At 46.6% G+C, this 17,876-nt stretch overlaps 1 protein-coding gene across 1 annotated transcript in view; it reads right to left on the minus strand.

Annotated features, from left to right (window-relative positions):
• Window positions 1–7,494, minus strand: part of ITGB5 (integrin subunit beta 5) — a 112,657-nt gene extending 105,163 nt beyond the window's left edge. The window contains exon 1 of the mRNA XM_069556105.1: window positions 6,768–7,494. Coding sequence (XP_069412206.1) covers window positions 6,768–6,837 — 70 coding nt within the window. The 5' untranslated portion in view covers window positions 6,838–7,494. The remainder of the gene's footprint in view (window positions 1–6,767) is intronic.
• Between the last annotated feature and the right edge of the window lie 10,382 nt (window positions 7,495–17,876).

Consider the following 17,876-nt stretch of genomic DNA (forward strand, 5'->3'; position numbering starts at 1 on the left):
TTTAAAAACTGTGTAAAAAATTAATTTTAAAATATAAAAATAAAATTAGGTTGCTGTTGAGACAAATTCAAATTCAAGAAACCCTGCTCTATGCAAGTCCTAAACAGCAGGTACTGGACTAGGGGAAGCTAGAGACACGGAGATAAATGACCCAGGCTGTGCTCCCTGGGAGCTCACGGCTGCCAGGGACAAGTCATGCCAGTCCCATCAGGCACTCTGGGAACCAAAAGCATAGACCGTGTGCTGCCATGTGCCCCAGCGCCAGTGCTACTCCTCTGGCATCTCCCCTCCCTCCACCTATTAATATTTCAGTGAGTTTGGATTTGGCTGGATGAGTCAGTCAGCACCAGCAGCACTCTGAAAGGAAGGAAGTAATGAATAAAAACTTAAACAGCTACAGTTCACAAATGTCAGAGTGTTGTGTCTAGGTCATAGTAATAGGTGCTAGAGGCCCAGACAGTGGCCACAACTTTTCTTGGTTACTGTTTGCACAGTGACCACTCCCAGCTCAGTGTCAATTGCCTGCAGCCCTTAATGTCTCTGAAGCCAGGGATTTACTGCAAACCATCATCTGAAAATACTTTCTCCTTCCAAAATTCAATGATTCATCCCTCCCTATTATCAATCTTATCCAGGCCAGGCCGATCCTTCCTTCAAGATGCATGATATGTTTCTCCTAATCCAACCCTTCCTGCCTGCACCCTCCTTCAGCCCCACACAGCCCAAGCCAAGCCCTCCGCAGGTTTCTGCGGTCGCCTCCTGGCTGGTCTCCCTCCATTCAGCCTCTCCACACCTCTGTCTACCCGACGTGGCGAAGGCCACACAGCACCCACTGACGCACACCTCCAGCAGCTGGAGTTTCCTGATCTGAAACACTCCACGGGATAATAGAGGTGAGTCCCAAGACGACGCAGCCCTCATGGCAGGGAGAGAGGAGACAGGACACTACTCACTGGGAATAGTGGGAAACACACAGTGAGCAAGTAGGGTGTGCATGCACCCTGGAAAGCACACAGACAAGAACAGACCCTGCCGTTGATGTCTGTGCAACCACCTTTAAGATACAACTGAGAAGCCAGCGAGAGAAACACAATCCTGAATTACATTTTACTCATTGTTTTCAAGACAACAGAAAATAAAAACATATCATCATTGTTGTCTGGGGGGAAAAAATGGTAAGGCACTGGAGTGCTTCTCCCCATGCCCTGAACCACAGCCACTCATGCGTCACATGATAGACAAAGTCTTTCCAGTGCTGGATCTAGCAATTAAACAGTCATCGGTCTAAAGATGTGACCACAAAGTGTAAATACACCCTAGAAAGGATCTGTCTCGTTTGTATTTTTACTGCCTTTCTGAACGCCAGACATCAGCAGAACATTCAACATCACCACCTTTATAGACATGACTTGCTGTTTGAAAAACATCAGTTCATATATAGGATACTATGCAGCTTTAAAAAAGAATGTGCATGCTCTCTGTTCCCTGCATACTGGTATGACGCTCACTCTGAGACAGATTTCACTAAGTTAACACAAAAGGCAAGGTGCAGAACAGTGTGTTTAGTGCTGCCTTTCAATAAAACTGGGGGAGGGAGGTTTGTAGTAAACATATAAAAATACTATGGACCCATAAGAAACTGACAGGGATGGTTTGAGCAGGGAAGCAGGTCGGGGTCATGTCCCAGACTAACCAGCAACAAGAATGAAACAGCAATCTCTCACCCTACACTGGATATGCTTTTAAAAAGTATGTGAACCTATTACCTATTCAAAATTTAGTTTTAAACAGACAACTGACCACTTATGATCTTCCTCTAAAAATTCATAACTCCAGTCTAATCATTAAAAAAAAAAAAAAACAGACAAATCCCAGTGGAGGGACTATCTACAAAATACCTCCTCAAAAATGTCAAGGTCATTAAAAGATAGAAAAACTGTCACAACCAAGAGGAGCCTATGGAGACATGACAACGCAATGTAATACGGTGCTCCTAGAACAGAAAAAGAACATCAGACTTAAACTAAGAAAATCTAAGTATGGCTTTAGTTAATAACAACATGTTGATGTGGTTCATGAATTGTAACAAATATGCCATGTGCACGCAAGATGCAAACCACAGGCAAAGCTGGAATTGAGGCATATGAGCACCCCTGTATCAACGTCTCAGTTTTCCCATAAATCTAAAACTGTTTTACATATTTAAAAAGTTGAGGGTTTTGTGTGTTTTTTTTTTAAAGATCATTGAAATCATGCTGGGAGCTGGTGGGTAGGAATCAACCCAGTACCAATCATTCTGTCCATATCAGGGACCTAAAGGTAGGTGTTGTTTTTGCTGTTGTTTTGTGAGAGCCAGGCAATTTACCTTATAGCAGGTGAGGCAGATCCCCTCCAACTTCCAGCCTCCTCTAAAAGACAGAACATGCAATGAAAGGGAGGGAAGGAGAGGCCCATTCTGCCCAACCCAAGGGGTACAGACAAGGCTTCACAGAAGACAGAACATTTGGGCTGGAGTCATGTGATAAGGAGAGGACATCCTGGCATGAAAGACCCAAGAGCTTGTTCTGTCACTTATTGGCTACCTGACCTTGGGCAAGTCACAACTTTTCCTGGCCTTAGAATCCCCCTGCAAACAATTCACGGGTGACAAAAACCACCTGTATCATAGGTGCCAACTCAAAAAAATCTGGACAGACTCAAGTGAGTTCTCTCTCGTGCGCAACTGTTTCTTCCTAACAAGCTACATGCATAGTCTCTGACCTCAAAGCTAGTTGTAGAAGGTGGCAAGGAGGTGAGGATGGGTCACTCTGCCTCCAACACACACGTGCATACAGAGTACCAAAACTTGTGTCCATCCATTCATTCAACAAGTATTAGACACTGTTCTAAGCACAGATGACTACAATGACAAATAAAACCAACAAAACTCCCTGCTTTCATGGAGCTTATGTCCTGATTGGGGGCTGAATGCTCAGAGGAGAGGATGAACAATAAACCAGATAAGCAAGTACACTAGATGGTAGTAAGTGCTAAGGAGAAATAACAAGGAAGGCAAGGAGACAGGAAGAACGTGAGGCAGGAGGTTGCAGTTTGCCTGAGTAGGACACACTGAGAAAAGGCCTTGGAGGCCTGCGGTGCAGAGATGGGCAGGGAGAACATTCCAGGCAGAGGGAAGGCCTGTGATCCTGCCCAAAGAACAGTGATGGGACTGAAGTGTGTGAGGGCAAGTAGTGAGAGGCATTAGGTGGGGGCGGTGGAGGTGGCGGTCGGGGGGCATTCATGCAGAGCCTGGTAGGACCCTGGCAAGACTTCTGGAAGCCACTGGAGGATTTTAGGCAGAGTAACACAATCTAAGTTGAGTTTTAACAGGATCATTCTGAGTAAGAGTTGAGTATAACTCTTATAAGAGACAAGCAACTATTTTTGAAAAACTGGTGGGGGTGGGAACTAGCATCTACCACAGGGAAGGTGTCACAGCCTTCCCTGGAAGCACACTTTTCACCATGTAGCCCAGGAATCAAACCCTGCAATCAATAGAAGCAGCAGCCTCACAAACAAATGGGTGCCTATAAAGTGTTCCTTTACATTCATAAAGGTCATTAATCTCATTTCAGCTTGAAAGAAGAAACACACCACAGCCCTCAGTCCCGGTGTATTGAAAATACCTGCGATGCGACCCCACCGCCATTAGCCCAGCTGCTCACTGCCACGTGAATGGGGTATTATCATTTAAGCACTAGGTAATCACCCCACATTATATTAAAACTTCAGAATATTTCCGTGAGCTGGCTGGAGAAGAAAAAGTAGTTACCAGGGTAGGCAGGCACAAAGGGCCTTTTGCCAACTACTTAGATATATTCATTCTCCGTTGCCTCAGTAGCTAAATAAGCATGGAGAACAAGCAGGAGAGGAATACTAATTAGAGCTAATTAGACCCTGCCCTCTTTTGCCTCAATCGCCTTTATTAAAAGTCCCCCTAATTCAAGGATGATGGCGCTAAAGTGTAAATACCTAGGGTAAACAGCAGCCGACCCACCAAGCCCCCTAGTTTGCATTTCTAAACCTTTGCCTGGTTACCTGAGAGCTGCAAACCCAAGGCCAAATTCCAACAGCCCCATCACGAACCACGGAAATCGTGGTGGTGGGGGAATGCTGCCAACAGGAGTCCAGTAAATAGGATAAAGGGCTCTCCTAGGATTTAGAGCATTCTAATGTGCAGGGCATTCACTAAAAGAACATTTGATTTTTTTTTTCCCCTTTTAATAAACTATGACGGCAAACATGACTCCAGTTCTGCAGCCCAGTCAATACCATACCCCTCCCTCCTTAATAGAGAGCAAGGGCCTCCCCAAAGAGAAACCCTTCCTCGGGTCCTGTCTGCAGGTCTTTGCTAATAAGGAGAGCAGAGGACTCTGGGATGGGGGTTTGTCAGCCTGCTGGGGACTTGTTTGAAGTGAGCCCCCTTAAATTAAAAGTCTGTTTCCTGCTGGATTAAACACACAGATGAAAGCAGTGCAAAGCAATAGACTGGTAACTTAACCACCGATCTAGGGACACCCAGGCAGGCAGGACCCTGCAAGTCACCTTTTTCTCTTAGTGGGTAATCAAGGTTTTTCTGTCAAATTCTGTCCTAGTAGCAGAACACAAATTGGACAAAGTACCTGCAGTGCTTCAAGAAAAAGAGAAAACAAGGGAAGGAAGAGAAAAGAAAAGCTGTTTCAGACTTGCAGCTGGCTCAGCAACACTGGGAAACGAGGAGAAATCACACAGATATGTGTCAGTCGCTGGTAACCTTGAGAAGCTCCAGGGCATTAAGAGGAAGGTGGCCAGGTCTGGAAGCCAGTGATGGGCTTGCTCTCCCATTGCTCTGCTGATCCATGGAGCGATGGCTGAGCTCTAACACAATTCCAGAAGAAGAGACAGCACTGGAAATAAACCTCTGTGGGCTCAATGCTTTTTTCCCTACCTAAATTGTGTCATGCAGGACAAAGGGCCCTAAACCAAAAAGTTATGAGGCCTATGCACAAGGACAGTGGGCAAACCACTTCACTATCCTGGGCTAACCCCCAAAACGGAGATTATTAAAAACAAAAATATGAAATTTGAAAAGCAGAAATCACAATGCAAATGGAAAATAACGGATTGAAAGAACTATTTGCAACTGGAAGTATTTAAGTTTGTCTCAGAACCAGGATGTCAACCTGTAAGGAAACTAAGAAATCATCTCCTTCAGCAGTTCCTACACTTCTGTATTTCACAGATTATAATTTTAAAAGAAAACAAAAAGAGAAGGTAAAATTTATATAGGATTGCCAATTTTTTCATTTGCTCCAAACAAAAAACTACCCTATTATCACTACCAATTATTTTTTTTAAGTCTTCCTAATAATAAAAAAGAATTTCAAATTAAAGGACAGTCCTTGTGAAGCAGGGGGCTGTTGGCAATAATATATTCCTGTGTATAACACAGGCTATATCCCTCTCTTTGCCCTTCCCTGGGACCCATGAGCAATGGGCACTGGTTGCCAGATGGGTGTTTGGAAAACAGTGATTCACTCCAAGCTCTGGACTGATGAAAGAAACCTGTTACAGTAATAAGTCTGAAATATCGCCTAAAAAAGTTTTTGTTTGTCTAGACCTCTCCTCTGTCTCAGACAGCAACCTTCACTGCCTTCATGTAAATGAAACTCTGCAGGGGACCGTCCTCCTTTCCCTCTAGGCCAGACACATGGTTCGGAACAGCTATCGAATTTGGGGCTTGAAAGTGAACGGAGAACCTCAACACAATTATCTCCTACCGGAAAAGAGAAAGTCTGGAGCTTCCTGCTTTTAGAGGGGACGGGGTGGGGGTAGCTCCTTCTGCCTGGCAACCCCAGCGCCAACAGAGCATCCTTCCTCAGCAGTCTCCCAACTCTGAAAACTTAAAGCAGGTAACTGAGGGTCCTCACACAGCCGCCAGCCCAGAGCAGGATCGCGCGAGTGCAACTGCACACCCCCTGCTCCAGAATCCTTCAGAATCAGGGGGAGTACGCTGCACGGGGTGTTTGTAAGCTCCGACATAAAGCCAGGCAGAAGGAAGTAGATCGCGAGATCCCAGGTAGGGCTTGGTTCCCAGGTGGGGCTGTGGTTTCGGAAGCGGGTCTCCCCTCGGGTATGCGGGTGCTTGGGGGAGGAAGGGATGTTTACATCTTTAAAGAAAGGCGGCTGGCCTAGACGGGGTGAAACTCTAGGATTCGCCAGGAAACCCTGGGCATCCACGCTTGCAAAAGTCTAGCCCTCGAGAGTAGCCGTGAACCCCACGCTTTGGCTCCTGGTCACGCGCCTCCAAGTTACCCCTCGCTCCCCGCGATCAGGGCACCGGCTGCATCACCCGGCGCCTCCCAGCAGCCCGGCCGCCCGGGGCCGGCCACAAGGGCCGCTTTGTGCCGGGAGTTGTAGAGTCCAGATCCCGACGCGGGGCTGGCTGCGGCCCTCCCCGCGCACTGGGCGCGGGCGCTCGCGGGCTAGGTCAGCAGACGGGCAGGGCTGTTTACACAGGAAGGCTCCTCCTTGCCCGGGAGGGGACCGGGGGCCGACGACAGCCCAGCGGGGCTGCGGCGGGCCGCGCGCGGGGTGGCGCACGCAGTCTGAAAGCCCCCCCTCGGGGGTGTCCCCGAGGACGCCTCCCACCTTCAAACAACTGCCCTGGCCCCTGCCCCTCCAAGACGCCGGCGGGCGGCTCGGGGCGCCACGAAGTTTCTTTCTGCACAGCGGGCGGCGTGGCTTACCTGGGAGCCGGGGCACGAGCGCGCAAAGCCCGAGGAGGCAGGAGAACAGGAGCGCGGGGGCCCGCGGCATGGTGGGGCGCCGGGCTCAGCGGCTGCGAGGGCTGCGGACTCCGCGGGGGCGTGCGGCCGGGGAGCGGGGGCGGAGGGCCGGGGGCCTCGGCCGGACGGGAGGCGGGGGCGGCTGCTCTGGCCCGCGCCCCGCCGCCACCATCCCTCCCGCAGCCCTCGCCGCCGAGTCCCGGGGCCGCCGCTGCGCCGGCTCGCCGGCTGGGACGCCCGGGGTGTCGCCGCTCGGGACAGCCCCGGCGGGCGGTCTGGGCAGAGGCGGGACAGCAGGCTCCGCGCTGCGGCCGCGACTCTGGCTCCGCGACGCGTCCCGGGCCGAGGCTCCCCCGCGCGCCGGCAAACTCTTGCCAGTCGCCTCCACCCCTTCCCTTCCTTTCCTCGCTCCGGCCCGCCGGGCTCCACTTTCCTCCTCTCCTCACTCCTCCCCTTCTCTCCCCTTCCCGGCCCCCGCCCGGCTGCCACACGGTCCGCTGACGGCGGGGCGGGGCGGGCCGAGCTCCGCCCCTCGCGGGGACCGGCCCGAAACGCGAGGCCGAGGGCATCCAGGTGGAAGTCGCTTCCGGCGCACCTGGAGGCCGGAGCGGGGGTCTAAATCCCGGGGTGGGGTCTGCCGGGCTTTCCTAGCAGCGTGGGCCTTCGGGAAGGCGGCAGGTCACGCTCCATCCGAGAGCAGAGATTACTTGGGGTTGCTGAATTTAAGGGGGCGGGGGGAACCGTGCAGCGGCAGTCTGGTCTTCCTTCCCAAAGCAGCGCTCGCCGGAGAGGCGAAGGCACCGGCGCGTGTTACCGTGAGGAGAGTCGCTCCATGGGGAACGTGGGGCGTGGAGGCACACCTGAAACACACTCTCCTCTCTTTCAAGTTTTGCCCCTTAACGCGCATTTGAGATTGGTCAATATGTCGCTATTATGCGTTTCTCCTATCTCGGTACGCTGGCGGTTTCCGTAAAGAGAAACAAATTAAAAACAGATGCTCAGCCTTTCACCTTATTCTTAATATCTGAGCTGGTTCTAAAATTGACTGTAAGGGATGGGGTGGGGAGCTTCTCTTAACAGCACGTGCAAAGGGCCAGGTGGGCTTGGGCTGTGCCGCGTTGAGGGGGTTAAGACCGGAATGGTTTGTAGGCCAGAGAAGAGGCGGTCTTCACGTACAAGGAGGTAACAGTAGCAGCCTAACACGTGGAGCAGAAAGAGCACGCGGCTAGCCAGACGCTGAAATGTAAATACCCTGTTAACTCTTGAAATCCTCTCCCACAACTCTGCTGTTAACCAGGTGAGAAAACTGAGGCAAAGGGTTAACGTGCCAAAAGCGACAGAGCTGGATGCCTCGTCCAAAAGTTCAGAGTGCCTCTGACTAGAAGCAGAAGCAGCAAAAAAAAAACAAAGTGATATGACCTTTGCAGGTCAGGAACCAGTCGGACAGATGGCTCTGGGGAGGGAGGGGGAGGGGGAGCAGTTCTAACTAACCAGATTAGGGAGTTTGGAGTTTAATTGTGCCCTCCCACCCCACATTCTACCAAGGTGGTGGCCTGATGCCAGAGGAAGTCAATTTATTCTTGTGGTACAGTGTGCATAGAAGCCAAGCTCCAAGTTCCACTTGAAAGAGGATTTCAACCATAAATTGCATGTAAATATCACTGTACTCTAAATGTTCCCAGTGTTTATTCTGATGTAAGAGTCATGCTTGTCCTTAAACTTTTTCCAGTAAAACTGGTGCTGCTGGAGCTTCTCCGGGTTTATCTTGGGTCTTTCTGCCTCAGCTGAATGACCTTGGGGCTACTCTTATCCAAGCTTGAGAGGCAATGATTATAATTAATGGGCAGCCAGTAAAAGAGTTTGAACTGAGAGGTGTCAGTGCCGAGTGGTGATTTTCAAAGATTTGTCTGTTAAGGATGTGATGGATAGATTAGATGGAAGGAAAGTTGCAGAAATTGAGTAAGTATTGCCTTGATAAGTACAATTAAAAACTTGCATTTATCAAGCATCCTCTAAGTTTATAGCCTGTGGTGTCTGGTATGTGCACCACCTCCCCCACCCCAGCATGGCCCTTCACTGTTCAGTCCCAACACACACCCCTGTTTACCTGGACTGCACCTGGAAAGAGCTGCAACCAAATCTGCCCTCCTCCAGTCCCACCCTGGTGGTTTCCAACCTGCCCAGACCTGCCATAAACCGCTGAATCCCAAGTGATGACAACATTCTTCATGTTCCATTATCTCAGAACTAGTTTGGAGGTCGGTGCCTCTTCTAATTCCTCCCAAGCTTTTGTTTTCTGTTGTGCGGCTTTTTCTTGTCCAGTCACCCTTCATTCTTTTTATTAGCTAGAGTGGAGAAGTAAAGCTCGACATGTTAGTCTCTCAGTCGTAGTCGTGTCTGACTCTTTGCTCCCCCGTGGACTATAGCCTGCCAGGCTCTTCTGTTCATGGGATTTTCCAGGCAAGAATACTGGAGTGGGTTGCCATTTCCTTCTCCAGGGAATCTTCCTGACCCAGGGGTTGAACCTGGGCAGATTCTTTACCATCTGAGGCATCAGGGAGAGTGGAAGTGCCCTTCAAATGCTTTGACTTTCTCTGAAGAACAAAATCAGCATGCACTGATGGTCCCTCTCAGGCAGGAGACGAGGCCGTGCTTCCCACAGCCACTGGAATATTAATAGTTCTTGTGGCTGCCTCCACAACATCCCATTTCTGATCATTGCTGAGCTTTTGGACCCAAAGGAGGCTGCTGGTTGGACTGAGTTTGAGTTTCAAAGTTTGAACATAGGTAACCCAGAGGACGCAAAATTGATCTGTGGTCTGGGAAAATCCCACACGCCACGGAGCAACTAAGCCTGTGCGCCGCAACTGTTGAGCCTGTGAGCCCGCGCTCTGCAGCAAGAGAAGCCACTGCAATGAGAAGCCTGCTCACCACAACCAGAGAAAAGCCCTCGCAGCAACGGATACCCAGCATTGTCGAAAATGAAATTAATTAAAAAGAAGATTTTGTATTTTGAAATTCAGATTTCCATGCTAACTCACTCCCACGGGTGAGTTGTCCTATTGTGTAATTCAATCTATAATCCAGGTCAAAAATATTTCACTGATTTATAGATACCAAGAAGTCCAAGGGGGAAAAAAAAACAACCCTACAGTTTTCACCTTACTTTAGAAAGTATGCTTAATTTACTCTGCTTTTATAATAGTCATGCCTGGGGCTTGTCACAGTGCTAGAAATGAATGACCTTGATGACAGAATGTTATCAAATTCTTTTGCAGCAATTGATAGGACTATGAAACATGTATAAAATTTTCTTTAACGCTAATATTAGGTTGGTGAAAAGGTAATTGTGCTTTCAGACCATGAATTTTAAATCATTATGCTGCTGCTGCTAAGTCGCTTCAGTCGTGTCCGACCCTGTGCGACCCCATAGATGGCAGCCCACCAGGCTCCCCCGTCCCTGGGATTCTCCAGGCAAGAACACTGGAGTGGGTTGCCATTTCCTTCTCCAATGCATGAAAGTGAAAAGTGAAAATGAAGTCGCTCAGTCATGTCCGACCCTCAGCGACCCCGTGGACTGCAGCCTTCCAGGCTCCTCCATCCATGGGCTTTTCCAGGCAAGAGTACTGGAGTGGGGTGCCATTGCCTTCTCTGTTAAATCATTATAACTAGGGTCAAACATATCTTTATTAATTAAAATAGGGACCATTACAATCAACACATTTTTTGCCAATGAGAAATGTTTGTTTATACCTGTAGCATAAAAATCCATGCTTCAGGATTTGACAGACTCTTGGAAAGTATTGTGTGCTTCCTGCTGGTTGTGGAAGCATTTTCCCTGCAAAAAGTTGTCAGGATGCTTGAAGAAGTAGTAGCTGGTTGGCGACTGGTCAGGTGAATATAGCAGATAAGGCAAAACTTCATAGCCCAGTTCATTCAACTTCTGAAGCACTGATTGTGATGTGCAGCTGGGCATTGTGGGAGAGAAGAATTGGGTCCATTCTGTTGACCATTGCAGACACTGCAGTTTTCAGTGCATCACATCAGTTTGCTGAACATACTTCTCAGGTATAATGATTTTGCCAGGATTCAGAAAACTGTAGTGCATCAGACCAGCAGCAAACCACCAAACAGTGACCCATGACCCTTTTTTTTTGGTGCAAGTTTGGCTTCTTCTTGGTCCAACCTGAGCTGGTCGTCACAGGTTATTGTATAAAATCCACTTTTTCATTGCATGTCACAATCCAGTCGAGAAATGGTTCATTGTTGTTCTATAGAATAAGAGAAGACAAAACTTCAAAACAATTTTTTTGAATTTGCAGTCCGTTCATGAGGCACTCACTTATCAAGCTTTTTCACTCTTCCAATTTGCTTCAAATGCTGAATGACCTCAGAGTGGTCAATGTTGAGTTCTTTGCCAACTTCTCATGTACTTCTAAGAAGATCAGCTTCGATGATGGCTCTCAGTTGGTCGTTATCAACTTCTGATGGCCGGCCTCTGTCGGCCACTGTCCTCCTCATCTTCAAGGCTCTTTTTGTCTCCTCTGCAAAACTTCTTGAAACCAGTACTACACTGTACATTCATTAGCAGTTCCTGGGCCAAATGCGTTGTTGATATTAAAAGTTGTCTCCGCAGCTTTATGGCCCATTTTGAACTCAAATAAAAAGATTGCTTGAATTTGCTTTTTTCTAACATTATTTCCCTAGTCTAAAATAAATATAAACAGCAAGTAAGGCATTAGCAAAAAAATAAAGCACAAGAAATGTGCGTTAAAATGATGTATGACATGACCGCATTTAAGAATGTATTCCAATATCAAACAGCAAAATTCAACAATGCAAAACCGCAATTACTTTGCATCAACCTAATAATTAACTGGTTTTTTGGAGGGGGGTGGTCCATGCTGCACGGCTTGTGGGATCTCAGTTTCCTGACCAGGGATTGAACCGGGCCATGGCAGTGAAAGGCCGGAATCCTAACAGCTAGATTACCGTGGAATTCCCTTTTTATTTTAAAAATATATTCCTTTATATAAGAAAATGTTCTTTATAGATTTTTCTACTTCTATGTGACATGGTCCTGGTTAGGCAAAAGCACTCCCCATGGCACCCATACATGACTGCCAAGGACAGACCTAAAGGCACCGTCCATGTAATAAATGAACAAAGGAGATGGGCAAATGACAGGCCATGAGAAGCATAGCAAGTTCAATTTTGGTGAAAATAGCCTATTCTGTTAATTGGCATGTAGTTGATTTCAGTAGTTTTTGTTTGTTTATTTTGAGGTTAAGGACACATTATGCCAAGGCTCAGATGGGTGGAATTTCATATTGAGACAGAAAACAAAACAGTCTCGATGGAAAATTTCAGCAGTGAGCTAAGGTGTTTCTGTTTGTTGTTGCTTTTAATGTACAAATATAGTTGTAAGGCATAGAAACATCAAATTTCTCTGAAGCCATTTAGAACTTATTTTAAACTCATTTATGGAGAATATAGCACACCCTTGATACATAAGTCGTGTTTTTGCAACCTCTCTGTTCATGGAATTATCAATTCTGAAAATGCTCATGAATTATTATATCTTTCTGTCAGCAATTTTTTGAAGGTTAGTTTTGAAAATATTTTTAAGATTATATATTCCAGAGGGAATGTATGTTTTCCAGCTTTCATGAACTGAGATATTTTAAAACAATATCCATTAGTTTAGTTACAGTAAAAGTTGTGATAATTTTCAATGAATTTTGACATGTCTGTTTCCTTTTTAGAAAACTTTTTTTAAAAATTGTTTGTAGAGCTTAGACCCAGAGGAGACTGCTGGAGTCTTTCAATAAATACCCCTTTTCCACTCTAGCAAAGCCATTACAATTTGTTTCTGTTTTCCTAGAAGTTATTTCACACCACCTAAAGGGCAGAGATGCTTTTCCAGTTACTTAAAACTACAATGAATAAAGACAAATACACACACACACACACACACACTCCTTTTTAATTAGTCATATATAGAGACTTCTAGTATAAATGCCAGGAAAAAAGGAGTGAGTAAGGAATTGGGCAGGGGCACAGAACAGGTAATGGTCCATGCAGATGTGGCCTGGGAAGAAATGCGACAAAATGAGGGTATAGGATAGAGGGCAGTGAACACCAATACTTGGGATACACCAATACAAGAACGTGGGAACGCTCTTGGAAGCCCAGCCAGCATTCTGCCTTGGCCAGTAGAGGACCACTTTCTTTTTTAATCCTCGTTTTCACCTACAATCCCTTCCTTGCCATCCCCCACTTCCATCTTGCTTTTCTCTTTTGCCTTGTCAGCTCTGTCAGTGATCCTTCAGGCAATGCTGGAGCTAGGAATTCAGCCAGTTTTTAAAAGGTAGGACTTCTGACCCCTACCCCTTTCTGGGGGCCAAGTTCAGGGGTATGATGGGGAGTGGAGGCTGCACTGCTACTCAATGACCGGGTCTGCAGAAGTCAAGAGCCAGCAGCCCTGCAAGAAGCCTCCAGCCCAGGACCCAGCTATGACCATGTACAGGGCCACTGCCCCTTTGGTAGACTATAGCTCTTCATATTTAATTGCTAGTGGAGCAAAACTATAAATCTGAACTTGTAAGAATTCAATTTCAATCCTCAACTAGCTGGGCAACCGTGTGATCACCTGCCCCTCCCTGGACTTCAGTTTGCTCACTTGGAAAGCAAAGGATCTGATCCATGCCAGCGCTGGCTCTATAATTACTGCTTGTGAACTCACATGTGTTTGGCACTTGGCAGCAGGCTCTGGTTTACATAACCTGTTCTACCAACTAAAAATTGTCCTGCAGAAAAACCACTGCCCTTTAACAGGATGCAGGACCTGGTTGAACACATTCTTTACATGGGAAGATTGTGAGGACCTATCTTGAGAGTGAACTCTGAAAAGGACCACTTCACCTCTTTAAGGGATAGCCCCCCACCAGCCCCCTGGCTAGTCTACTCTGGTTATTTAATCATCAATCACAGCACATTCTTCGTGCCATGTAACCCAAGTTCCTTCTTTGGTAGTTTCTTCCCTAGCCTCACTAGAGATTGGTCACTATCTGCTCCAACATTTCAGAGACCATACAATAAAACACAGTGCCTGCAGTACCCACCAGAGGCTCCTCCAAGGGTCAACTCAATATTCAGACTCACAAGCCTTCTGGAGGCCACATGTGGCTTTAGTCAAGAAGATGTAGGGACGAGCTAGCCAGCCTGGCAGCATCAAGGATTCATCTCATGGGAACTCAGCCCTCAGTCTAGCATAGCACTCATCTCGGGTGTAGGAGATAACAGCGTGGTTGCACAGATGTAGGTGCCTCCCCAGCTTAGAAGACATTATATTTGGTAGTAATTCCAGGAGAATAGTTTCTAGGTTCCTCCCAAAGACAAGCACAATTCAAAAAGTCACCGCATTCAGAGAGGCCCAAAGAATGGCTCCCAGTCAAGTATTTATAGTTCAGTTAGGTATTTATAGAACAAATCAATGTTGTAAAACATACCTCATTCTCCCCCTTTGGACACTGGGGCTTTGGAGAAGTAATGATAAGTGATAGAGCCAAGATCTCCTTACTCCAAGGGCCATAGTTCCTTCTATTCTATCACAGCTGCCTCATTTGAATGGAACGCTGATCTTCACTATGACGATGGCCTAGTCGTAATTTGAGTGTACTTAAAAGAAATATATCTTAATATTTTCTGAAGTGCAATGTAATCTCATGTGCTTAGTCACTCAGTCACGTCTGACTCTGCGACTCCATAGTCTGTTACCTGCCAGGCTCCTCTGTCCATGGGGATTCTCCAGGCCAGAACACTGGAGTGGGTTACCATGCCCTCTTCCAGAGGATCTTCTCAACCTAGGGATCAAACCCAGGTCTCCTGCATTGCGGGTGGATTCTTTACCATCTGAGCCACCAGGGAAGCCCAATGTTATCTCATAATTGGTCTTATTTGTGATCATTTCAGGGAGTATTTACATGCAGGTTAAATTAGCAAATACATCTGAAAACACCTGGCACACAGTGGGCTTTCAGTAAATGTTTATTGAATCTGCCTTGTACTTCCTAAATTGGGTCCCCACATGATTTCTTAGGACCACAGTTTTGGCCCATTAGTCTCCTGAGTCATGTTATACAGGGTGGCCATCCAGGGTCACAGCAAACTTTTCCTTGCATGGAGCTCCATACTTTATTACGACCCTAATAACATTCATCCCCAAACAACAACTAACAGCAAGCACAGGGTCTTCTACCCTTAGGTCAGTAGGCTGCAGTGTAGTTAGCTGTGGAGAATTGTATCTCCCAGACCATGCTTTCCAAGTGCAGCTGAAGGACAAAGCAGGAAACCCACGAGCTATAACTTGAGCTAGCTGGGCTCCCTCCTTCCTAAGGGACCAGGGAGGGCATTGTAAGTGTCTCTACACAAGAAGGACTTGAGTGAACGCCTTAGTAGGTATTGCCATTCAGCCTTCTCTTCAAGAAAAGCAGGCAGGGAACATGGTTGGTGTAACTGAAAGGTCACCACACCAGGAATAGGTGATTAAACAATACAAAGACCCATCATAACCTGGCCCTGACACTGGCCCTCATAAACACATTCTCACCTCCGCACATCAGGCTTCTTCTCCTAGAAGGCTGTATCCTTCATCTTCCCAACTGATAAACCCGACTCATCTTTCCATACCCAGTTCAAGCCTTCCAGAACTGATGTTTGTAAGAATGTTTTCCTCCATGTTCTCAAAGGGCTTGGTCCTTGCTTCATCAGATGAGTTGAATTTGAAATTTTTGCGTATGGCATGACTGACTCTCTGCCTTAACTGAGAATTAAGAGTAGGCACTTAAAATGTATTTGTGGGATAAAAAACAAGGTGAAGAGCATAGGGAACTATATTCAATATCCTGTACTAAACCATAATGGAAAAGAATGTGTAAAAGAAAATCACTTTGCCGTATAGCAGAAACTAACACAACACTGTAAATCAACTGTAATAAAATAAAATATAAAAAATTATTCGTGGAATGACTCATTAATTTAACAAATATTTACTGAGTGTATACTTTGTGCCAGATATTGTTCTAGGTTAAGGATGGAATGGCGATATTAATGAAGAATCCTGAAAGGTGAGAAAATGTAAGGCAAAGGCAGGGAGAGAACAGAGGCAGGCTAGCTGCTCACAAAGCACCCATTTCCTGGTCTTCTTGCCTGTGTAGCTCTGCTGTGTTCCTCTGCCTCCCTTGGTGTGTTGAGTGTAGTTATCTGACTGGGTTCTAAGCCAGTGTGATGTGGTTGGAAAGAAAGTTATTAACACCAGACCCAACCCATGAAAATCTCTGTTGCATGATCCTTCACACTCTTTCCCTTTCCAGTATGTTGATGCAGTTGAGTATGGCGTGACCTTGAGAAACATTCAAAATGAGCCATAGCAGGAAGGAGCCTGGATCACCACTTAGAGGAGAGTAGAGAGGGCTCACAGGAGCCCCAGGAGCAAAAATAGATGCCTCTGGGCTATCAGGCAGTCCACGGTTCAAAAGTCTATTTGTGTTGACCCTTTTAAGGGTTGTTTTATGTTTTTTTTTTTTTTAAGCATGAGACTTAAAATAATAACAATAGAAAATTTTAAAGCATTCGTTTAAAATGATAGATGTTCTATTGTGGAATGAGAATTATGTACCATTTAGAGGGTATTGTATAAGTTAATTCTCAAGAAAATGGTAAAGCTGGTTAGTTAGGGCTATTTAAGAGAGGCTTTCTGTTATGGCCTAAGGTTTTTTTTTAAAAAAAAAAAACCAAATACCTCAAAATTGTCATTTCAAACGGACATTTGGACAATCAACCCTATTATAATCCAGAGACTTCTCCTGATGTTTTTCCCTACTTCTGTTCTTTGCTTCCATAGTCCAGTATATTCTTTGCTCTAGAATGTTAGTTCACTGAAATAGGGGCTCCATTCTTTCACTCAGTGAGTTTTGTTGAGGACCTTCTACACACCAGAGAAACAAGACAGAGGGGTTTTCCCCAGAAGGTCAGGAGCAAAGAAGGCCTGGCTGATAAAGGTGGTGCTAGGGCGGGTGGGGATAGCGGTGGTCAGTGTCAACCCAGTGGGGGCTTGGACCCCGTCAAGAGGTTATTGTTTCCAGCATAAGGAAAGAAGCCTCAAAGACTCCTCCATAACCACAGCTGGGCAGGATACCACAGCTGGGCAGAGAGAGTGCACAGAGTTTTTTTTCACTGGAGGGAAACTGGAGGCCCTGTGCCCAAACAGAGTGGGAGGCCACAGGCACAGCTGGGGTCATCAGTAATCCACAGCAGGCATTTTGTACGTGGTTTTAGATGAATTACTTTAATGGAGAGAATACTTTCTGAAATCTGAACAATTGCATAAGGATAGAATTTTCATTTTTGATAATAAAGGCCCATTAGCCCATTGCTCCAGGAAGTCCTGTTTGTATCTGGCACCAGGCCTAGTAAATACAGGACACTCTCAGTTTCAAATACTATGTGTATGAATCACTGAAACAGCCTACATATGTTAATACTGCATGCATGCTGAGTTGCTTCAGTTGTGTCCAATTCTGCGACCCCCTGTACTGTAGCCCGCCAGGCTCCTCGGTCCATGGAATTTCCCAGCAAGAATACTGGAGTGGGTTTCCATTTCCTCCTCCAGGGGATCTTGCTGACCCAGGAACTGAACCCATGTCTTGTAAGTCTCCTGCATTGGCAGACAGGTTCTTTACCACCAGCTCCACCTGGGAAGCCCCTATGTTAATATTTTGGCATTAATGATAGAAAGGTAGACTCTGGAGTCAGATTACCTGGGATTTAAACCCAACTGGGCTTCCCTGGTAGCTCAGCTGCTAAAGAATCCACTTGCAATGCAGGAGACCCTGGTTCAATTTCTGGGTCAGGAAGATCCGCTGGAGAAGGGATAGACTACCCACTCCAGTATTCTTGAGTTTCCTTGGTGGCTCAGGTGGTAAAGAATCCACCTGCAATGAGGGAGTCCTGGGTTTGATCCCTGGGTTGAGAAGATCCCCTGCAGGAGGGCATGGCAATCCACTCCAG

The sequence above is a fragment of the Ovis canadensis genome, chromosome 1, assembly GCF_042477335.2.
Source record: "Ovis canadensis isolate MfBH-ARS-UI-01 breed Bighorn chromosome 1, ARS-UI_OviCan_v2, whole genome shotgun sequence".
Classification (NCBI taxonomy): domain Eukaryota; kingdom Metazoa; phylum Chordata; class Mammalia; order Artiodactyla; family Bovidae; genus Ovis; species Ovis canadensis.